The sequence below is a fragment of the Anthonomus grandis genome, chromosome 12 (assembly GCF_022605725.1).
Source record: "Anthonomus grandis grandis chromosome 12, icAntGran1.3, whole genome shotgun sequence".
Classification (NCBI taxonomy): Eukaryota; Metazoa; Arthropoda; class Insecta; order Coleoptera; family Curculionidae; genus Anthonomus; species Anthonomus grandis.
The window spans coordinates 16747483-16772039 of NC_065557.1; the positions used below are offsets into that span (position 1 = coordinate 16747483).

Consider the following 24557-nt stretch of genomic DNA (forward strand, 5'->3'; position numbering starts at 1 on the left):
GATATAAATATTGTTCTCTAATTTACATATTTATTTATTGATTATCGTAGCTCAATACTATATTATTTATCTTCTATTAAAATAGACTGTATCATATTTAGAATATATATTTATGTTTTATTAATTTAATCTAATATATTGTTAAATGTTTTTAAATAAAATTTTCTAGTGTTAATTATTCTTATTATAAACTATTTTAAACAATTTTTGTTACATAAATTATAAGCAGAATGTAAGACTTGTTATATTTCTTAAATATGAAATGTTACTATGTACTTTTATTTTGTAATTACTATTTTAACTAAAATGTTAAATATTAAAAATAGTATAGCGACATACAAAATAACTAAATAGCTTTTATCAATTTTTCTTACCATTACTAATTAATAGTCCATAACCTAGCCACTGTGCTAAAGTTTTATAGTGAGATCCCTTGGTGATCAGTTCATTTGAACTAAGTATAAATTCCATCAGGTCATAATCTTGGGTAACGATAACCCAATTATTTAAAAACTCCAAATATACTGATTTTTCCGGGTTGTCTAACAATCGGACTGTGTTTTTTATCCTGTCTAAACATTACAAAAATATCCAATTATAAAAAATACCTTGCCTATACTTAACTGTGTAATATTTTTATTATAATATTGTGTCCAAAGACACCAAAATATTTTAATTTGGTTAAATGGTATTTAATTTTTTTTATTACATATTTCGATATAGTGCACAAATAATTTTAAATATATGCCCGTTTGACGTAAAACTGGATAAAACGGCGCATTTAATTTTGTTTTAATATTTCTGATTTTGCGGAAAATGGCATTTTTTTTCTTGATTAGGTGAGGTACTCAGAAGGTATATTTTAACTAATTTTTATTCAATGTAAAATGCACAAAACTATTAAAATATTCATGAGATAAGCATAGTATTTCCATTATTGAAAGTTAAGAAACGGTAAATGACAATTACAAATATACATTTATATTAACTGGGTTTTTATTAAGAATATAAAGTTTCGGCAATATTTTAACCGTATAATACCATTTTTGCAAAATAATTTTTCCTCAAATACTCTCTTAAATTGACTACTGTTTTTTTTTGAGAAATAGAAGCAGTACATTTTAAAGACAAAATTTTTTGAATTCTTAGATTCTTAAAGATTATTTCTTTTTTCAATTATTTATTTAAAGTTATTTCTTAGATCTATTTTTTGTTACTTTTTTAACCAATGCTATTATGTCAAAGAGTTTTTATCTATTTTTTTATAGTTCTCAATATGGCCAAGGAAGTCTAGACTTTCTAATTTTTTTATCTGGTATTTGTATCTTTGTTTTATTTAAACTCTTTTGCAATTGATGCATATTTCTTAAAGCCTTTTCAACAAAGAATAAATTTTCGGACTATGTTCTATGTACGCCAATGTATTAAAGATACAATTTAATGATTTACGGTTAGACTATGCAACCTTATACAGGGTGTTTCTTAACCTATATGCATAAACTTGGGAAATTATTGCTGACGGCAAATAATGACTAATAGTGAAAAAAATTTAGTAAAATAGTTTTAGTTACGGAGATAAACGACTTATTAATTAAAATTTAAAAAAAAACGTAAATTCTCCAAAATAAATGTTTATTTAACTATTATAGTAACTGTTCGAAGTTATTTCCATGACTTTAAATACATAACTGAGCACGCCTAATCCAGGAGTTGCAGACAGCAGCTAATCCAGGTTGTAGTCGAATTTCCTCGGCGGCAGCAAATATCTGATTTCTTAATTCTTGTTCATTGTCAACTTCGGTTACATACACCAGAGATTTTACGCGGCTTCAAAAATAAAAGTCAAGTGGATTAAGGTCGGGTGATCGAGGAGGCCATCTAATTGGACCACCTCGGCCTATCCATCGTTCGGGGCACATTCGATCCAAATGCCGTTGCACTGGTCGCGCAAAATGTGGTGGAGCACCATCGTGAAGAAACCACAAATTCTGCCTAATGTGAAGAGGGACTTCTTCAAGGAGTACCGGCAAATTTTGTCGCAAGAATTGTAAATAAAGAGCACCAGTTAGACGGTTATCCAAAATGAAAGGGCCAATAAGTATTCTGTTTACAATTCCAGCCCGCACATTTACTGAAAATTGTTGTTGAAAGTTTGTTCGTCGAATGGCATGCGGATTTTCAACTGCCCAAAAATGCGTGTTGCGAAAATTGTGAATACCATTGCGTGTGAAAATTGCTTCATCCGTAGTTAAAATGTTCCTGGTAAAGTTTGGGTTTAACTGCTGCTGATGTAACAACGACTCGCAAAAGTTTACTCGAGGCGCATGGTCCCTTGGAAGTAAAGCTTGTACCCTTTGGACGTGAAATGGATACAGTAATTCATGTCTTAAAATTCGCCAAACTGTGACTGGTTATTATCCAAATTGCGTTGCAATTGTTCTAGTGCTTATGTCAGGATGCTCTTTGATGATATCTAAAATCAAATTCTCCAGATTTAAAATGCGCCTAGGTCTAATGGCTCCACCATGTTGCCCTGGCCTCGGCCGCAAATTTCCAGTTTTTCTACCCCGCTGAACCACACGCCAAAAAGCTTCACGCGACGGATGATACCTATGAGAAAACCTTTATGCATAAAGATTAGCTGCAGCCACACTGTTTTGTTTTGATTCCCCGTATGCCAGTAACATGTCCATTAGTTCCTCATTTGAAAAATTATGTAGCATAATTTTAATAAAAAATGAAATACGACCACAACTGTATCAACTGATAGCAAAGTAGGTACTACTAAACATAATAAACATCATCCGAACTTGTTTACTTCTTAATTTGAAAACAAAATTCCACCTGATAAAGTTCTAACATTTTTGTGAAAAAAAAAAGAATTATCTCAGAAACTAAAAATATTTTACTTAATTTTTTTTTCACTATTAGTCATTATTTATCATTGGCAATAATTTCCCAAATTTATGCGTATAGGTTAAGAAACACGCTGTATTATACAATTTAAAATAAATATTTACGAATCATTTTCAAATCTATCAAATAGCATCTATATTAGTCTTTATGTTTACTTCTACAAGCCTCCTCATTTCAATTATGATAAATAGTTTATCTAATAGTATTTTATTATTAGGTATTTAAGAGATAATTTTATCTTATTGTATATATGATAACCCAATAGAATACATTCTATAAAAGAAAATTAAGTTAAAAAAAAAATGCTCGTACATATCAATAAGTATTCTCAGATAACCTTTTTAATACAAAGTGTGTCATGTAAATTTTTTATTTTAAATAAAACAAGTCTTATTTGAAAAATAAATAAAATATTTAAGATATAACTTATGCACGACCCTATACCTATATTGAATTATTATTGAACATTTTATATGTTTTAAGAATTATTTCAAAAATTATTAATATTAGAAACTAAAAAATATATGATTGCAGAAATTTGCAACAACATACATAATACTGAAAATAGAAAAGCACTGTCGCGAACTTGGTAAAGCATATAAAAAAGTTAGTTGTCAAACTAATTTATATAAAATTCTATATCATACTTGAGCTTGAGGAACATCGTTTTAGTTAAAAAGCAGCCAAAGATGTTGACCATTTATTGAATATTAAAAGGAAATAAAATGTATTTCTCGGGAGATTACAATTTTGTCAAAAAATTATGGCAAAGTTAGATGCCGATTTGATCCAACTAAAACTTAATTGAGTTGCTGATGAATCCATCTTTATATTTTACCGGTATGATAATCGACAAAATTATCGCCATCAGGTAAGCTTAATACCAGAAAAACATCTTGAAAGATCCTTGAAAATGTTAAAGCTTGCAATTAGCACAGTCGTTGTAACGTTAGCGAACATTTTTTACTTACGATTACAATATGATCAAGATTCATTCACAGCAATCATTTTAAACGTCGACTACGTTATTATTTTAGTTTTTTTAGTTACCAAGAACAACAGTATTACTTATTAGTTTTCAGTATAATCCAAATTATTGCCGTTTTTTAATTAATTTTTGCATTAAATCTGAAGACACTTCATATTTCCGCAATAATTTACGATATTTATAAGCCATTACACATAAAATATGTACAATTTTTCGAAAATTTGACAAGGTAATGAATATACAGGATTTTGCATTTAAACAATTTTTTAAATATTATTTTATCTGGCAGATCAGGGTCATAGTTAATTCATTTTAAAGGGATTTTAGAGTCTTTACATTTATTTACCTGCATTTAGGTGATTAAAGGAAATACAAATTCTGTTTAACGTCAAATTTTAGGTAAAATTTAAATTTTCTATTTTTCACAACTGCCTAATAGTATTGGGTCTCGGTAGTAGACATGAAATTTGGTTTAATAAAACAATAAATTTTGTATCTAATTTTACGTCTTATGAAATGAAATTTTTAAGTCATTATCATACAGCGTATTTAACATTTTTTTTTTTTTGGTTAAGATTATATTTGTCGAGTTTTATAAAGATAAATTTATTTTTAGGTACTATCTCTGCAAAAGTTTGTCTTTAAAGTTCTATATTTTAATAAGCATTGTCATTTTCATTTACTATGGAATCTTTTTGGGAATTTCTTGAACATCACCCGCTTTTTCATATTGGAAATTTGAAAAATAGATATTATATTTATACATGAAGGATAGACTTAACAGACACTATTTTGTTTATTATAAAGTATCAATTGTTTATATCACATGAATATAAAACTTAAGTTAAATTTAAAACACTATAATACTTATACAGTGATACATTTTTGCCTCTAATTTTTTTAAAATTAAAACTTAAAAGATGAATCTTACCTTTGGTAGGTCCAAACTTAGACTTTGCACCAAAATACAGTGAACCAGGAACTTGTGGTATCCACTTTGTAATATGTGTTCTCGCAATATACACTTTTCTTACTTGATATAATATATAACTTAAGGCTATAGCTATAATACTAAGAAAAACTTGTAAGACATTCAACATAGTGTTTTATAAATTACAGCACTCTTTATAATATTTAACTCTTCTTTGTTTCAAAAACGTATTATGCCGCACAGTCAGTTTACTTCTACGCGGTCGTAAAGAGACTAATAATTATATACCAGACTAAAGTGAAACGACCTTTGATAGATAGCCTATAGCACGAAAATAAAAAACGGCTTAAATTAGTTATCTATTTATACAATATACGAGTATTTTAGTTTTAGTATTCATTTATATATACTGGGTGAGACAGGAAACACTTAATAACTTTTAAATTTTTCATGATAAACAAATTAAATTTATTTATTTATTTTATAATGATAGAATAATAATAAGAACATGTTTTGACGTATTCTGTTATTTTTTGTTGCTTTCGGTTTAACAGGAACTGACCCTAACTTCTTTATTTTAAATGAGACAATTGGTATATTATTTCGTATTTTGATAGAAAATTATATTCTTAGAATAATGTTACCGTATTTGCTTCTGTTTTATACTCATAGAAAAAATCAACTTTTAAAATTTTGAAATAAGGTGCAACCATAAATAATTAAAAGTAATTACCGAAAGATTAATGTTCATTGTGTTGTATTATTTAAATCAGTTTTTCAGAAATACAGTCAGCAAACATTTCAAATATCACTAAACACTAGATGTGTTTATGTATGTTATATGTATGTATGTGTTTATGTGTGTTACACTTCTTTCAAAAAAATGCAAAAAATGTATTTGAATGACAAATAATAATTAAACTTGACAAGATGTCATGTAATATGTCCTAGTGAAGAAATCAAAACATTCTATGCTATTTCTATTAATTAAATGCGTTTATTTATATTTACAGGGTGTCTCACGACGAATAGACGCGATCGATATCTCAGAAACTAATTTTTCAAAAATTTTGAAAATTTGGCAACATGGTACAGTCGATGGGGGCCACACAACTAAAATATTTTGACAGTTGTGACGTTTCCGGTTATACCGGAAGTAGGCGTCAACTTCGTTATTTTTAATCGAATACCCTGTATATTTTTACATTTTTGGCTTCCACGTGAAATTCTAGATATATTTTGTGTATAATGTCCTATACCTAAAGCTAACCGTTTTTGAGATATTTTTAATTTTATATGAAAAACTATGTTTATAAGCCCTAACATAATTACCGATTACTCCCTTTTACTAGCCTTTATTTATTGGTTAGTTTCGGTTTTATTTTAAAGGAAGGACCACTTTAAAAGACTATTTTAATATTTGGCTTAAAATAAGATATAGGGTGGTCAAAAACTAGCACTAAAAATTAAAATGAAAAAATCATTAAAAGTCAATTTTTTTAAATGGAAATCCCTTATTTTTATCCATTGTCTTACTGCCGCTTCCAGCGGTTACTATGACAACCGTCATGATCAACTAATCAACAATCCTTGAGCCGTGTTACTATACGGCTTTTAATAATAGGTCAAATTTAAATTGCCAATACTTCAAAAACTATCAATTTTTGGACTAGATAACCTTATATAAAGTTTTTATTGATTTTTGCATTTTAATTTTTAATGCTAGTTTTTGACCCCCCTGTATTGTTTTTTTAGTTAAATATTAAAATTTAAAGTCTTTTAGTCTTTTAAAGTGGTCCTTCCTCGCAAATAAAACCAAAACTAACCAATAAATAAAGGCTACTAAAAGGGAGTAATCGGTAATTATGTTAGGGCTTATAAACATAGTTTTTCACATTAAATTAAAAATATCTCAAAAACGGTTACACTTAGGTATAGGACATTATACACAAAATATACCTAGAATTTCATGTGGAAGTCAAAAATGTAAAAATATATAGGATGTTCCATTTGAAATAACGAAGTTTACACCTACTTTCGGTATAACCGGAAACGTCACAACTGTCAAAATATTTTAGTCGTGTGGCCCCCGTCAATTGTGCCCTGTTGCCAAATTTTCAAAATTGTTGAAAAATTAGTTTCTGAGATATCGATCGCGTCTATTCGTCGTGAGACACCCTGTATTATGACCTAATTTTTTTTTGTTATAGGCTTATTTATCCACTAATATAAAAAATATTCATACCCAATTATGTTGTTTAAAAATATTAAGAAAATTTCAAAATTACTGATTTGGACATTTTAAATAAGTGTGTCAAAGATTTAAGTCATCAAGTGCAAAGAAAACTATTTATTTTCGTAACTACACGATTAAAAATTAAACTTTTAACACATTTACGGCACACTATTTTAAAATTTGAAAAAATAATTTTTTCTATAAGTATAAAATAAAAAATAGCAAATGCAGTATCATTGTTCTCAAAATATTATTTTCTATCAAACTACGTAATAATATACAAAATGTCTCATTAAAAAAAAAAATTAGTGCCACTTTCGGTTAAACAGACGGAAAACAACTGGATTTGTCTCAAAATGCTCTTATAGCATTTCCATCGATATATCAAATTTTATTTGTTTATCTTAAAGAGTAAAGTAGTTATTAAGTGTTCCCTTTTTCCCGTGTGACCCGGTATATTCCCTTACTGAACATGTTGTTGTCAGACACTGAATGAAAAAGAAACCAAATATTATTGAAAAAGTATTAAATCAATAAACAATTCCATTAGTTTTAAATCGCTGATGATGCGAGATATTTTGCATTTTTAAATAAATAATAATTGACAAATAAAATTTAATTATATCTCCTTTTCTCAATTAAACAAAGAAAAGCCAGTGAAATTTTGACCGGAAAAATTTAGAAGATTTTAATAATATCCTTGATGGATAATATCTAAGTTTTTCTTAAAGATATTAATTCAATACTTGCTAAATTGAATATTTTTTCTTGGATACTCGAGGAAGTTAAAATGTCAATCTGATTATAATAATGTTATATGCTATAGAGTTATAGTATTGCAGATGCAACCAAATTATTAAAGGTATGGGCATTTAGAATAATAATTTTTTTAATTCCAGAGTAAACAAGAATTAACGATCTTAAATGCCTGAAAGAAATACTGGAAAGAAAATCCGAAATGCTTTTGAAATTTTTAGGCATCCAGGCTTTAATTTGAATAAAACAAATATAGGTTGCGGGCTGCCAAATAACAAGAGGAATAGGAATTTAGAGAAATTATGTTTTTCCAGAGCTAGTATAATAAATTCTAGTCTCAACTATATCTTAGTAATAGCGAATCAACAACTTTATTAATTTTAATTATTTTAAGCTGTTGACTTTTTTGTAGAGTCATAGTCCTGATGATAAACTACGCTCTAAAGCGCTAGGCAGATAATATCAATAGAATTCTTACGCTGAATACTTGTAGTTATTACTCCATTTAACCTCATCGTTACTTTTAGTGTGTGAAAAAAGCTCTATACAAAATTTAAAATCCTTTGTTTTATTATTTGAACAGTTTTCGACAAACATTATGAGACACAATATACATCTATTAATACGGTTTTATAAACACAGGTTATGCTAACCCTAACTAAGAACCACATTATTGCAGAAAAAAGTAAAAAAATATTATAAATATATATAAAAATTAAGCATTAAATATTGTATTTATTTTAGGCTAGTGAAGTAAGTTTAAGTTATTTATCATAAAATAACATTTTAATTTTAAATATTTATTATCAGTTCCAATCCACTTCTTTTAGTTTGACGTAGACTCCATTTTTAGATTTATATACAATTTCCACAGTAAAGTCAGGCTCGTGAGGGACTTCTGATGGAAGGATTTCAAAGTTCATTAATATTTTTGCCAGCATACTTTTAAGTTCTAACATAGCATATTTTTGTCCTAAAAACAACACAATTCATTTATTATCTATAATCAATAGCCAAGCAATTACAGTTACATAAGAGTTTCACACCTACCTATACAATTTCTGGGTCCGGCACTAAATGGAAGAAATGAATAGGCCTTTTTATCAGTGCTTAAAAATCGATCGGGATTAAATTTGTCGGGATCATTGTGAAAATCTGGATCTCGATTCATTCCGTACAGAAACAATGATATCATTGTGTCTTTTGGAATAATATGATCTAAAAAAAAACTTAAATATATATAATAGAAAACTAACATATTATATTAATTCACTATATGAGTTTATTATATTCATTAAATTGAATTTCCATTATGAACTAAGAAATTTAAAATCCGAACCTTTATATTTCACATCTTGTGTAAGTTGTCTTGCTATGAATGGAACTGGAGGTTTTATTCTTAATATTTCTTTGACAACTAACTCTAAATAAGTCATATTATGTAAATCACTGTAGGTCAATGGTCTGTCTCTATCGCTTCCAATGATTTCTTTCAACTCATCACGGATTGATTTCTATAAAAATTAAGTTATTTGAAACAAGTGCAATAAATAATTTTAGTGCTTGCCTTACCTGAATATCAGGCCGCTCCGATAACAGCAATATACCTGAAGTTGCAGCTGAAGAGGTAGTATCATGCCCCTTAAAAAGATTTAAAACAATGATAAGATACATAACTTTTCTTTAAGAAAAATTTAAAGTATTAGAAATATTTTATTTTTAAAATCAGTTCCTACCGCAAACATAAAAGTATCTACTTCTTTTCTTATATCATCTTGACTAAGACTATTGTCAGTTGATTCTAATAACAAATCCAAAAACACTTTCCTACGCTTTCTGCCGAAACTATCTTCTTCCTCTAATTTCTTTATATCTTTATTACTTTCAAGTTCTTTCTTGCGCTTCTCAATAACAGAATTTGTAAATCCATGAAGAATCTTCAAATTTTTTTGTTGTCTTTTATACTCAGGTGATAGGCGGAATAGCCAGTCCCAGTTTTTCCAAAACGAAAGATTTCTAACAGCTAAAATTTCACACATATCCTTGACGGCATCAGTATACTCTTTATTTTTATTTTGCTGTGAATCCATCTTCACTCCCATAGCAGTTTCTACAAATCGCTTAAATATAGTAGTAATAGTAATGATGTACGTTAGACGTTTAAAAAAACATTTTTTTTTTAATTCATCTGTTATGGTATTGCAACAAATATTGCTTTACAAAGTTCTGAATTTATTGTAGTATATTTTAACTTTAAATCGTTACAAAAGAGTTTTTATATTATAAATAAAATGCCTTTTTTAAGTAGTTTTTTCGATTTGGTTGGATAGGAGATTGTATGCCCTTTAAAATGATATATCTCACTTAGCAGGGTAGTCATTTGATGTACAAACGTTTGAGGCCGATAAAATATATTTAAACATTATTCCGAGACATTTTCGATCACTATTCGTTGAAGTACACACCTTCCCCTAGTATATCTAAATTGACCTGTTTTTTTTAAGACGTGTTTTAAGAAGCTTTTGAGGATGGTTTGTTTTGAAACAAAAGCACCGTATATATCTAGAATGTAGAAATAATAATTAAGTCAAAAATATAACAGAAAAAAACAGCACTCAAATAATCAAATTTTTTAAGAGAAAATCAGCATCAGAATTAACGTTCACATAAAGATAAAATCTTATAATAATCCTTAGAATTCGATTTTTTATATTTCCTTCATGTATTACATTATTTGAATTAATTTTTCAAATAAATATGTTGACTTCTATTGCATAGATTTTGAAAAATAAAATTTATATACAAATTGTAATTTTAGCCATTGAAGTCGGTGTAATCATTTTTTTCAAAAAGCAGGCAAAACAATAACATGAATTTTGTACGCGTTATATCCTTTATTCAGTTACTCTTTTACTATATACATTATATTGAGTTACTAAGTTAAACTATTAATAATATATAAGACAAGGATAATATATAATGAATAGATACATATGCAAATACATTTTTTTTCTTTGAAATCTTATATCTGGTTAAACAGTCATACCCAAAACTTTTATTTTATCAGCAAAAGCAATTTGTTACTTATTAACTAAAATGTAAGCATTCTTGCATGTCCAATTTTGCAGACAAATAGTAATACTTTTGTTTGCTTTGTTATTAATGTTAAGATTCGCGAATTTCTCTACGCTCTTTCTTTATCTTATTGATAACAAAATTAAAAAGACAATATATTCCTTGATAGTTATAAATTATCACAGAACATCATATTATTATCAATACAATTGATAATATGATTATTGGTTCTAAAAATAAAAGTTCCGGTTATAGTTATAGTAAAAGACAATAATTTATGAATTGAGTATACATATACTTGAATATTTAAACAAAAAAATAATGATTAATTTTATTAGATTAGATAGTTTCATTAATAAAAGTATTATGAATAAACTTGAAATTTTTATGTAGAATTATCAAGAGTGAAATGAAAACATAAATTTTTTTTTAATGGTAAACACAAGCACAAGAGGAAAGTCCTATGTCACTCTTGGAGTGGTGCTCGCGCGAAGATATTTGTGGGCATTTACCTTGAATCGCTGTAGGTTGTATGCGTCGGGAAATATGTGAGGTGGAAGCCCGTTCCACAAAGAACATTCTTCTCCAGATGAATGAGTCCCGATACAGCAACGTCCTTGGGGTAGGCAGGTGGACTCGATGTTGATAAGCCGCAACTGCTAGACGCGTTCTTCTTGCCGGAACAGCCCTGGGTGGAATCAGGCCTGCCAGCTCAGAGCAGCACTTACCGTGATAATAACGGTAGAATCGGGCCAGAGATCGGCCACCTTTCTCCTATGCTCCAGACTATCCAGACTCTTTGTCAGTTCTGGTTTGTCGATAAGACGAATAGCTCTCTTCTGTATAGAATCCAGCAGGTTTAAACTATGCTTGGGTGCAGAGCTCCAGACATGCGAGCAATACTCGAGGGAAGGGCGTATTTGAGCCTTATAAAGAGTCAGCAGCTGTTCTGGTGTATACAGTTTTTTCATTTTGAAAAGCACTCCGAGTTTTTTGGAAGCCGCCCTGGCGACCTCGGCAACGTGGTCATGCCAGGACACACTGTTGGTGACCTCGACTCCTAGAAGATGTAAAGATGATTTCATTGGCATTGTTTTCCCTGCCATAACCAGCTCCGGGCCACCAAGGTTAGTCTTCATCGTAAATACTGCAGCCTGCGTTTTTGAAGCGTTAAAATTGACCAAATTGTTATCGCGCCACTCCAAGATTGCTCTAATATCGCTGTTGGTTGAAGCTACTTGTTGCTGCCTAAGATTCTGAGGAGTTGCGGCTGTCGTTGGTTTGGCGGACTTAAATGTGGAAATAAGTGTGCTATCGTCCGCAAAGCTGTAGATTGGATTGACAGTGGTTCCTAGTAAATCGTTGATATATATCAAGAAAAAGGTGGGGGATAGAATGCATCCTTGAGGGACTCCAGCGTTATTGTTAAATTTGTCGGAGAGGTATCCATCGACGGCTACTTGGATTGTTCGTTGTTCAAGAAAACTTTTGATCCAATTCAATAATGAGTTTTGTATGCCGATTGAGGAGAGATTGGTTAGTAGTCCCTCATGCCACACTCTGTCAAATGCCTTGGAAATGTCAAGAGCGACTGAGCGAGACTCGCCGTGCTTCTCCATGGCCTCCGTCCACAAGTGTGTTATGTAGGCCAGAAGATCGCCGGTAGATCTAAGCTTTCGGAAGCCGTATTGATGATCGTTGATTAGTCCAGATGATTCCAGATATCTTAACAGTTGTTGGTTGACTGCTTTCTCCATAATCTTCGATATTACTGGAACTAGTGCAATCGGGCGGTAATTGGAGGGCATCGTCTTCTTACCCTTTTTGGGTACAGCTTGCACTCGAGCAGTTTTCCAGCTTGTTGGAAATTGGCCCTGCTTATACGATGCCGTGAACAGTCTACATAAGGGAGGAGTCAATTGGTCTGCACAAAGTTTTAGTATTAGGGCTGGAATTCCATCGGGTCCAGAAGCTTTGTTGGTGTCTACGCTTTTAAGAATTTTATTTATAATTCGTTGGGGAAACGAAATTTCTCCCATCGATGAATTCACCCTTGGCAAATATGAGGGTGTTTTGCCTGGCGAGTGCAGAGTAGAATTGGACGCGAAGAGTTTACCCAGTAAGTTGGCTTTTTCCCTTGCTGTTACCGCAATAGAACCATCATCTGCTGTTAGGGGTGGCAAGGCCAACTAAGCAAATCCTTGACTAACGGCTTTCGATACCGACCAGAAAGATCTTGTTCCATTTGGGCAGTTTAGCAGTTTGTTTTTGATCCTGTTGTTGTGACTCTTTTTGCATTTATCAATAATTCGCTTGCAGCTATTTTTGGAGGCTAAAAAGTTCCTCCGATTTTCGATGGAAGGATGTTGACGCCATTTGCGATATGCTGCGTTTTTAGTGTTTACTGCCTTTTTGCAATTCAGGTTGAACCATTGCTTGTTGTTTGATCCGTATTTAGTAGAAAAAGGGATATAAGCTTCCATTCCGGCCAAGATCGTCTCTGTGATTTGGTTTGCACATTCTGAGATGTTATTTAGATTTAGATGAGAGTAGGTTTATACAAAATTAAACACTATATTATTTGATTTTTAAAATGTGAGCTACTGGATGTGCTAAAATTAAAAAAATATAATGTAAATAAAAAATATATAAATAATTTGTTAATCATTTTCTTTTATAAATTATGTAGACAAAGCTAAGACAAAGCAAAGTAAAATAATTTAAAAAAATAAAACAAAAAACACAAGGTCAAATAAAAATTGTAAATTTTTACAAAAAAATACAAAATAAAATTGAAGTATATAGTTATAGTACATATAGTAGTTTTTGTACAATAGAAATAAGTCAAACATTTTGAAGTTAAAATTCAAAAACTACTTTCTTCAAGCTTGATTTATCATTTGAAAACCTAATTTTTTTTGTATTTGTTATGCCTGAATTTTAAAGAAAATATTTACTAATACTTTTATTGAAAACATGTTTATTTTTATTTATATTCTCATCATAAATAGATTAGGATTCAAGATCTGTTTTTAAATGAATAAAGATAAACATATTTTTTCTAAAATACAGCAATTTCACACATTCATTGAGCAACAAAGTAATAAACAAAAACAATCTGTTATTTCTGTTGTTGCTGACACTAAATGATTTACCACTTGAAATTAAGTAATATTTAATTGTTGACTAAATTATCTTATTATTTCAACCTACTTAGTAATGTATAAATATTTCGAGAAATCACCATAATTATAGGCTAATTAAAATTTTATAATAAATATGAAACGTTTTAGGGGTATCTAGTATGAAGCAAATACTTATTTCGATATACATTTTAATAATATAGAAAAACTATTTTTGAAATTTAAAATCAAAAATATTGTTAATACATTAATATATTATTAATAAATAACACACATTAATATGAGTGCAATAAAGTTTAAAGAAAAGCCAATTTCATATATGTTTTTTTCGGATTGCTGTTTCGAAATTATTAAATAGATATGGAATTTCCAGCTAAATGACGAATAAATCTGGTCATCTAAGTGTTCTTAGCTAAACATTAAAAATACTTTTTTGATTTATATTACTATTTAACATATTACTTATATTATTATTAATGTTATATTTTTACCATTTATATTTTTATTGAACTTAAAGTATTTAAATATTCTAAAACTTATATAATTAAGCGTATAAGTTACGAGTGTAAGTAAAAGGTAATACTGAACTCGCTACAACACTATAAATTTCACATTTTATTTTAATAATTATCTAGATAAGATGCACGATAAATTTAAATTTATATTTTTAATCAAATACGTAAATACGTACATAGTGGAGAGGTAAAAAAAGCCGTTTAATTTTTAGACTTAATTTATTTGCAAGATAAATTGTGTTAAATATTTATTGAGTTGGGTTGTTTTTTTTTTAACATACCTTAACACGTCATATTAAAATATTATTGTTAAAAATTGTCTAGGTCTTTCAAAGCATAATTGATAAACTAAAAAATATATTCAGTAGGTACAATGTTTTCTGTCAATATAGAGAGAATTTATTTCAATTGTGCACGTAACATAATCAATATGCGAAGAAATTAATTTTTAATCTTAATCGTAAAACACAGCTTCGAGGGGTTGTATGATACGCGTATAGCTATCAATTATATAAATACTATGAATATCTGCGACGACACTTGAAGAGACTGGCGACACCAATAATATTGCCAACCAACTAAGAAGGAAAAGATGGGATAGATTACATACAAATAATTTTACACCCGATGTCCTGGTATAACTCCAGTACTGTACTGGGGAAATTACGCAAGAAGTATGACAGTATGTAGGGACAGACCGAAGAAGATTGGAATTGGCAGGAGCGTAAGCGGGTATGCATTCCTTTAACCGATGAATCCAGGTTTTCTGTAAGATCTTATTGAAAATGGCTGAAAAAGTTTGATGGTTTAGACTAGAGTTTTAGCACTATTTTGGACTAATCTGATTATAAATTAAGGGTTTCTACCAGCAAACAAATATCGAGATCAAATCCTGGAACATATCCACGGGTTACCGAATTTGATAAACATTTTATACTTGGGCATGAAAATACACAATTGAAAATATTTGTCAATTCTTTTCTTAATATATTAAGGTTAAGATTTGGTTTTAAAAAATACGAGTTTTCATCTCTAAAGGCATTATTATACCTAAATAAAAATAGTAAAGGACCCTAACCTACTAAAATTAACATATATAATTAAAAAAAAACCTGATCACCAGTTCCTAAAATTTACACTCGTAAAAAAACTCCTAAAATTTAAGACATGCATATATTAAGGATACTTAAATATTTTACCGTTAAAATGGTAATTATTTATCTATACAAGAATCCAAAACAAATAGAAATTAAAACAAAAATCTAAATTATTGGCCAGACCACGGCCGGAACTTACAACCTACAAATCGGGTTTAACACACTGTGTCATATGGGACGTATTGTGGAAATGAAACCATACTGATATTTATATAATACTTTCGAGTCTTTAAACCCCTCCACCAAGCATATATGTTCTTTTAAGCTCGTAGAAATACTCCTAGCAGATGCTGAACTGTCATACAATTAAGGTCATCCACCCTCCAATTAGTTAAAATATCATTTTTATTCTTACAAAGTTTTTGAACCAGCACAATATTCAGGTATTGCGATAACCTGTGCAATTCCCTGACTTAAACCCTATTGAGCACATTTGAGATTTGTTTAAGAGGCGTGTTTTAAATTTAGGAATAGTGTTCCAGTCAAGGCAAGAGTTGCTGCAATGGCTACAAATTGTGCAAAACGGCATTATCAATTTAATTAAACACATGCCAAATAGATATCAGGCTATTAATAGAAATAGAAGTAGTTATGTACTCTATTAACAAGAACTTTTTCTTTTCTATTAACTTTTCGAGAAATTCTATTAAATTTTAATTTTAAAATTTTCGGTATATTACATTCTTAAGTATTCATACTACGATGAATTTTTGCATTTTTGATGAATTAATATTAAGCTGTGTTTCCTAAATAACTTCCGATGTGTTTAGTTTCAATATTTTCAAACTTTCAATTAATTTCTTACAATACCTTTGTCAAGGGAACCATATTGCTATGTGTACTAATAGGAACTTACCACAAATAATATCAAGTGCGCAGTTTGTTATATACGAGTAAATCTCAACACCTTTTTTTCCCACTGCTTCGCGCTTAAGTTTTTCAATCATGATAGCTTCGTTTGAATTGAACACATCCACAAATTGTTCCAGGATTGAAAAATGAAAAGTTGGGGTAATAATACGTCTGCTGGTTTTCCATTTTTGCCCTAAAATAAATTGATCAATTCTGGGATATGCAATAGGTTATAAATAAAATAACAAATATAAACTACTGTTGTTCGGTATGCATATTGTTCTTTTACAAATTTATTTATTGAGTATCGTAGCTCAATACTATATTACTTATTTTCTATTAAGGTAGACTGTATCGCATTGAGGTTATATACTTGTGTTTTATTGGTTTATATTTTAATTTTTTTTTGAAATAAAAGTCACTATTGTTAATTATTCTTCCTACGAACTATTATGAAATATTTTTTTTTACATAAATTATAAGCAAAATATAAGATTTGTCATTATCCTAAAATATGCAATGTTACTATGTGCTTTTAATTTATAATTAATATGTTAATTACTCAAAATAGTATTGCGATATACAAAATAATTAAATAGTTTTAATAATTTTTCTTACCATTTGCAATTAAGAGTCCATAACCTAGCCACTTTGCTAGATTTTTATAGTGAGGTCCCTTGGTAATTAATTCGTTTGAACTCAGTATAAATTCCATTAGGTCATAATCTTGAGTTATGATAACCCAATTACTTAAAAACTCCAAATATACAGACTTTTTCGGGTTATCTAATAATCGGGCTGTATCTTTTATCCTGTCTAAATATTAGAAATTATTTAATTATATAAATACGTTGCTTATACTAAATTTTTTAATTTTTTGGTTAGATATATAATCATGATATTTTTATTATAATATTGTGTGCATCAACCATTAAATATTTTAGTTTAGTAATTAACTTCTATTGTAAAACAATTTTTTAAATGGCATACACAGTTAAAGTATTATTTTCGGTTTTACGAAACAGTAATTTTTTTTCCTCTAAGTAAGGTACTTAATATATTTTTATTAAATTTTAATAATTTATAAAAATAAAAATATTAAAATATTCATGACACAATCACAATATTTCAACTTGAGCTAATCTTAATCTTTCTTAAGCCAATTTGCAAAAAAAAATATATAAAATAAAATAGAGAACATATAATTAACACAATTTTGTTTAGATGCATTATATGGAATATTAAATAATATTCTTATTAATTCTTCTGTATAACAAAAACTTATCATGATACTAAATAGCGATCTCCAAAACCAATTATTATAATTAATGTAGTTGTAAATGTAATGTGTTGTTAATGTAATGTGTTAAAAATTATTATAATTAATGTAGCACTAGATTAAGCTGTAATACATGCTTAATAACGAACTATTTATTAATAATATTTTAAAGGTGGCGATGTAAAGTCGTGAATTGAGATTTGAATAATTTTTTAGAGAATAATTCTGCATGTCCCTATTATCTTAAATTGTCATTTAGAACCATATTTAAAAAGCCTGCCTTCTGCTGTATGTCTATTTTACTACCTTACAAGACTCTTTAAAGTCTTAGCATTAAAAAGGCCCGACTAGGACTGAAGATGAGATGATGCATCTGAGAATGATAAGAGGCATTAAAAAAATTTATACTAAAATAAATTTGTTAGATTATACGTACTTAGTTAACTATACAACCTCTCTAAAAGAGTACTTTTTCAGAGATATTACATACTACTTGACATTAGAGCATGATTTTTGGCCAGAACAGGTTGTATGTATATAATATACCGAAAGGATGACCTTTTTGTATATTACTATTAAGTTATTACTGTTTCTGGTAAAACCGTGCGTTTTAAAAAATACACCAATCTATAAATCATTTCGTCAGTAATCATTAAATAGGTAATTACAAGATCATTATTGCATGCATTACTAATAAATTATAAATAAATTATGTATGAATAGATAAAGACTTAAATATTCAGGATATTTAATTCTTAATCACAGGAATTTTTATTTTGATACGTAATAAATTATTAATTTAATACGCAATTCATATAAACTAAAGATATTTATTATTTTTGTTATGCATTTTTCTGTGACACTATCCTGAAACACAAATTCTGTTTAACCTCACAATATGAAGAAAATTTAAATTTTCTCTTTTTGTTTCTAATAAGTCATTTTCCTTATTTCTTAATAATTTCTATTTATTTCTAAGAATATATTTCTTACAACTACTTAACAGTACTGGATCTATTTGAGGATCTATTTAGCTTTTATAAAAAATAATAATAAAGCACTTAATTTCGTGTCTATTTTTTGTAAATTTTATGCCCCACGTCTTATGGAATGAAAATTTTAAGTCATTATCCGAGAATAATTAAATATATATTTTTGGTGAAGATTATATTTGTCTAGTTTTATAAAGATCAATAAACTTCAGATATTATCTCTTATAGTTTTGCAATTTGTCTCTAAAGTCTTAAAAGCTCGATTTTTTGCTATAGTAAGAGGCAAATTTAAAAAAAAAATTCTCATTTTTACTATGGAATCTTTTTGGCGATTTCTTTAACATCATTAAGTTACTCATATTAGAAATTTAAAAAATAAATATTATTTATACATTGCGATAAATGATAAATACACGCTTCATTTTGCATCTTTTGTCTAGTATAAGGTATCAATTATTTTTATAACAGGAATGAGATGAACTTAATTTAAAGCTAAAACCCTATAATTTTTGTTATTTAATTTTGTTTGCATGTAAAAATTCTCATAAACACGATATGATTATTCGATAATACATTTTTGACTATAATTTTTTTTTTATTTAAAACTTAAAATGTAAATCTTACCTTTTGTGGGCCCAAACTTAGACTTCGCACCAAAATACAGTGAACCAGGAACTTGTGGAATCCATTTCGTCAAATGTTTTCTTGCAATATACACTTTTTTTGCTTGATATAATATATAACTTAAAGCTATAGCAATAATACTAAGAATAATTTGTGAGGTATTCAACATATTGCTTCGCAGATTACAGCACTTTTATAACATAAAACTCTTCTTCGTTTTACGTATTGTACCACGCACTGTCAGCTGACGCAGTACATCTACGCGTCGGTCGTAAAGACACAAATATATACTAGACAAAAGTGAAACGACCTTTAATGGATACCACATAACTTGAGATTAAAAATCGATTTAAGTAAATTATCTATTTTTACAATAGGCAAGTATTGCATTTTTACTATTTATTTACATAATATGTATATTTCATATTATATGTGTACTAGTATATTTTCTTATAGTAGCACGGGAGTTTGTATTCGTTATCTAATATGTTGTTGCTGGGTTATAAAAAAAAGAAACTAAATTTATTAATAAAAAAGTATGTTGAATCAATAAACAATCACATTAGTTTAAAATCGATGATGAATAACATTAATACAAGGATTAGTCATTAATAATACAAATTATGCACATTCATAGGTAGTTAAATTATTGGCATTTTATATTAAATTAATAAACATTAGGCGATATAGATCTCCCTTTAATATACTAATTTATTGATGTTAATTTATTGATTTTGTGCGTTGAATCAACAGTAAGTGGATATGTCAATGTATTTTTATAATTAATTTTATGCTCACCGGATTATTATGATACTTGGTCTACTTGGAAATTAAATATAAGATAAAGGAATTTTATTTTGAAAATTAGCGAAATTTTTATATAATGTGCTTTTTCTAAGCTGGTTAAGAAAGACAACTTGCATTTTTATATGTATAATAATTAACAAATAAATATTAATTAACCTCGATTACCTGGAAGACATAAAAAATTACTTAATAAAGCAAGCTTGCAAATAAAGCAATAAAATAAGCTTGAAAAGAGATACTTAAAAGAAAACTTAGCGCTAAGAAGATAGAAAAATTTAAACGCTCTGGATGTTTTAAGACGGCTCAGTTTATTCTGAATAACAAAAATTTAGTTTTTTACATTGCCTGCTGTCAAATAATTAGAGGACTAAAAATTTATGATTTTTTTTTCTAGAGACAGGACAAAAAATTTTTGCTCTCAACTGTTGTGGAAAAAATATAAAATTATTTTATTTGCATAAAAGGAAATACTAGAGGCATCTACACTGAGAACCCTAAAAGCTTTGGCGAATTTAAAAAATATTAGTCTTCTTCAAAATATAAATGACACGACAACGATGGGTATACGTCCTTTTTACCAAGACCGTGAAATGAAGATTTGCTAAAAGCTATTAAAGACAAACCTTCAAAAAGTTATCTAATGTTTTTCTTATTATGCCTCACTAACGCTTTGGCCTAAATTAGGCTTTTTACAGAGCTTCTATAAAAAAATTTAAAAGGCTTACAATTAAACTAAAAAATTTAACAATTAACTAGGTAACTAAAATTATAAATTAAAAAACAGTACTAATGGTTTTAGCTACATTAAGAAGTAGTTGATTCATAATTGAAGAGTGGTTGAGCTAAGTGAACTAAGTGCCAAAATTAAAAATTGCTAGAAATCAAAGAAAACTTGACAAATAAGGAAAATAAAACAAATGTAATTTTTTTTATGGACAACTGGCTTTATTAACAAACACAGAGATAAACTAAAACAAACGTTCTGTGGTAAGACATCAAAAAAACTTCGTAGAGCAAAATAAGTGAAGAAATAACGGAAATGATCTAAGTCCACAAAAATAATAAATGATTAAAAATCTAAAATAGTGGTAAAAAATGCCCTATTGTCCTGATCAATGTACTTTAGCATTGTGCGAAGGTCTTTTTTCTTACTTTCCTTTATTTGCTCAACACCAGGCAAGGCTAAAAGCTCAACCGACTTTAAATTTTGCACAGTCACACACTTTTTTAATACACGGCACTTCTCCCATCCTATTAAGTCACTGAAATTATTTTTGTACAATACTATGCCGGGCTCTTCTTTCGTCACACGTAACCACGACGCTTGTGTAATGCCTAGTTTAGTTGTATTTATAAGTTTTGATAATAGTTTATTAAAATCAAAAAAAGTACATTCACCCATATCTAAGAGTCTGTATGGCCTGGAAGGTCTAGCAGCCGCAATTGCCGTTTTGACATCGTTTACTGTCTGAAGCTTAGAACGTTTTGCTTGTTTCTCGATAAGGGCAAAATCTCTATCTGAAGACGAAAAACTATGGCCGGAAACTAAAAATTTATGGTCGATGGTGTCAAAATGTCCATTGGCTACTAATAAAATATATAAGAAAATGAACATTCGGTTTTTTAATTGCCCTGCGCAGTTGTCACTCCATATACATAGTTTTCGATTATAAGTTGAAAGCTGACCTGTGTTCAAGGCTTGTAGAAGACATGATGCCATTTGGTTGCCACCTCGGCCCGACAGTCCTTCATGCCAGATGCACGTTATCCCATCTGACGTATCTTGCACATGTATTCCAAAACTGTAGCATGACAACTGGCGGCTGTAATACATAATATGCGTTAATTTTGGCAGGGAAAAGACTTTCTGCAGGTCCATAGTAATGATACAGGTATCGCTACTTGGAAGAGTACTACTCGCACTATCTTCTTGAATGACCTTTAGAGCTTTATCTGTTTTTCTATGATGCAACTCCAGCTCGTTTTTAGCTTTTCTTGATACATTAAAGTATATGTCCTTGCTTCTTAAAAAGAGTAAATCACAAGTCTTGCACGTATCAACTTTAGGTCTTCTAAAAGAAAGATTTGGAAAATCCTTTATAAAAACTCTTCTTATAGAATTTGTATGTTATAGTGCAACCAGGAAGTTTTATTTTAAGTGTGCAACCAGGAGTTTTTATATAAGCGTTAAAGCTTATATACATTAATTCTTTTTTACTTTTTGAACGGCTGTAGTGGCTCTCGTCCCTCGGAAAGCTGTTGATGTGGTCTTTTACCATCTGTCTATCATGAAGAGTGTACTCGAATTTTTTACAACCTCCTCGTTTATCCTTGAAGATTGTGTGCCCCTCCTTTTTACGCCTAATAAGCCTGGTAATAGATCGAAAAGCTTAACTTTCATATCAATCACATCCCTACAGCTAAATTTATATTTACAGGTGATCTGAAATTAAAAAAATCTCAGGGTAATGTAACTGTCGGCTACAGAGATTTGACTATCGGGCCGCGGTCTAAAATTTCAAGCAAAATATCGTTAAAAATCTCGTACTAACCTCATTTTTGGGAACGGCTTTTCCAGGTTTTTGCAGCTTTGATTTTTGTGTAACATAAGATTTTCCACTTAATCTAGCTTCATTCTATTTTTTCTTCTTGATTTCGTATTTGTATTATCGCCAAACGCAATAGAGTTCATTATAATTAGTTTAACATATAAATACACAGACAATAACAATCGAATCTAACGACAACCCAACCAAGAATATCGACCTGCATATCGGCACTTAGAACAATTAGCAAACAATATGATACCGGACATAGAGGTGGCCCCATCTTTGGACTTCGTTTGCAAGCCCTAGTGTGAAATTGGTACTTAGATCTCATAGTGGGATATTGGCGGTGGCACATAGAATATATTGAGAGAAAAAAAACGAAAATAGATATTTTGGCACTTAAATCATTTAGCTCGACCACTCTTCAATTAATAAACAAAACCGTATTCTTAAAAAAATCAGGTGCATATGCCAACGTTATATGCTTTATAAAAAGTGTATGTCGCACTTTGATGTACTAATGGCAAATCGCAATTTATGAGAAATATAATATTAGCACCAAAATAGACCCTTGATGAAGTCTCGTGTCTCGTTTTAATAAATAAGCGCTTGATGTTCTAGAATCAATAACATTTTATGCTTAATATTAATTGTTAATCATTTATACTAATGGAATTAATAGATGCTAGGTCTTGTAGGGGCGCAAAGGCTCCACATTATATAGTTTTACTCTTCTAATAGTTCAGAAACCGTAAAACCAATAAATAGCCTTAAGCCTATTTATTGGTTTTACCTAATTAATCTAACTCTAAGATTAAACCTTAATCTTATAATATTTTTACTCAACACGTTTTAAATGATCTTGGTTTCTTATAAATGTATTTACAGTAAAATTACAGGAGATAGAGTAGCCAAAGCGATAATGGTGACAAACATTATTACTTTAAATGTTCTAGGATAATACTCTATGAGAATTATCGCTGTAGATGCTTACTTTATCACAAAACAGTTTTGCCACTAACCAAAACTCTTTACTTTATTTTCGAAATGTGTAATCTGATTGTGTGTAATAATGTTTAGGTTAGAGGTAAAACAGTTTTGTGCTTCGAATGTCACAACAAAGGTTCTTTTATGTTAAGTCAGTTACTTAGAGAAACTTCTAAATAACACTTACCTCTTGTAACGATTCTAGGTTCCAACGCTTAAGCCTATTTATAGAAGGAGTATTTATTTCTTTATTAAAAGCTATGCGAAGTATCTAAACATAGAAATAGATTTTAGACCTTTTGGTATTCGTTTACTGGTTAATATTAACGAGATTCGTGGCTTAAGGTCATTTAATAAAAGAGTCTTTATTTCCTCAGTAAAAACTATGCAAATGGCACTTGTTTACCGGATATTGTCAAAGAGCTTTAAATAATTTAATATCAGGTAAGGCAAGACCAAAAATTATCTTCAATTATGTTTCAGGCAATAATCCTAAATTTTTGGAACCTTGTGGCAGTTTTTTCAAGATAGATTCCAATATTAAGACGTTATTACTTCTTCTAGATGAAGACTAGGCTAGATAAGCCTATGGTTGGAACCTTAAGTGTGACACTCAAATTACGAAGCAGTTATACCATAAACCAAAACTCTTTATTTTTACTCTCGACTCGTGTTTCGCTAACGATGTTAGCATCTTCGGGAGAAGATTAAAACTCAAAAGTTTTAATCTTATGCATAAAAATATAGGTC

At 29.2% G+C, this 24557-nt stretch overlaps 2 protein-coding genes across 2 annotated transcripts in view; both read right to left on the bottom strand.

The window, feature by feature from the left end:
* LOC126743337 (uncharacterized) overlaps window positions 1–5129 on the bottom strand; it is a 36023-nt gene extending 30894 nt beyond the window's left edge. The window contains exons 1-2 of the mRNA XM_050450374.1: window positions 4836–5129; window positions 375–572 (exon numbers count right to left, since the gene is read on the bottom strand). Coding sequence (XP_050306331.1) covers window positions 375–572; window positions 4836–5004 — 367 coding nt within the window. The 5' untranslated portion in view covers window positions 5005–5129. The remainder of the gene's footprint in view (window positions 1–374; window positions 573–4835) is intronic.
* A 3247-nt stretch (window positions 5130–8376) lies between these two features.
* LOC126743098 (cytochrome P450 4d2-like) lies at window positions 8377–19740 on the bottom strand. The gene is made up of 8 exons (XM_050450046.1): window positions 19465–19740; window positions 17188–17385; window positions 16574–16762; window positions 9564–9937; window positions 9400–9468; window positions 9167–9341; window positions 8878–9045; window positions 8377–8800 (listed from the first exon to the last, which is right to left on the bottom strand). The coding sequence occupies exons 1-8, from the start codon at window positions 19631–19633 to the stop codon at window positions 8634–8636; spliced, it is 1509 nt and encodes a 502-aa protein (XP_050306003.1). The 5' UTR covers window positions 19634–19740; the 3' UTR covers window positions 8377–8633.
* Between the last annotated feature and the right edge of the window lie 4817 nt (window positions 19741–24557).

What these genes read in the sequence shown, in the direction of transcription:
- LOC126743098 (XM_050450046.1), bottom strand. Translation starts at nt 19,633, where the DNA reads ATGTTGAATACCTCACAAATTATTCTTAGTATTATTGCTATAGCTTTA. An exon ending in CGGAGCGGCCTGATATTCAG is followed by an intron (nt 9,342 to 9,399) that starts GTAAGGCAAGCA and finishes TAATTTTTATAG; the next exon opens with AAATCAATCCGTGATGAGTT. An exon ending in ACAAGATGTGAAATATAAAG is followed by an intron (nt 9,046 to 9,166) that starts GTTCGGATTTTA and finishes GTTTTTTTTTAG; the next exon opens with ATCATATTATTCCAAAAGAC.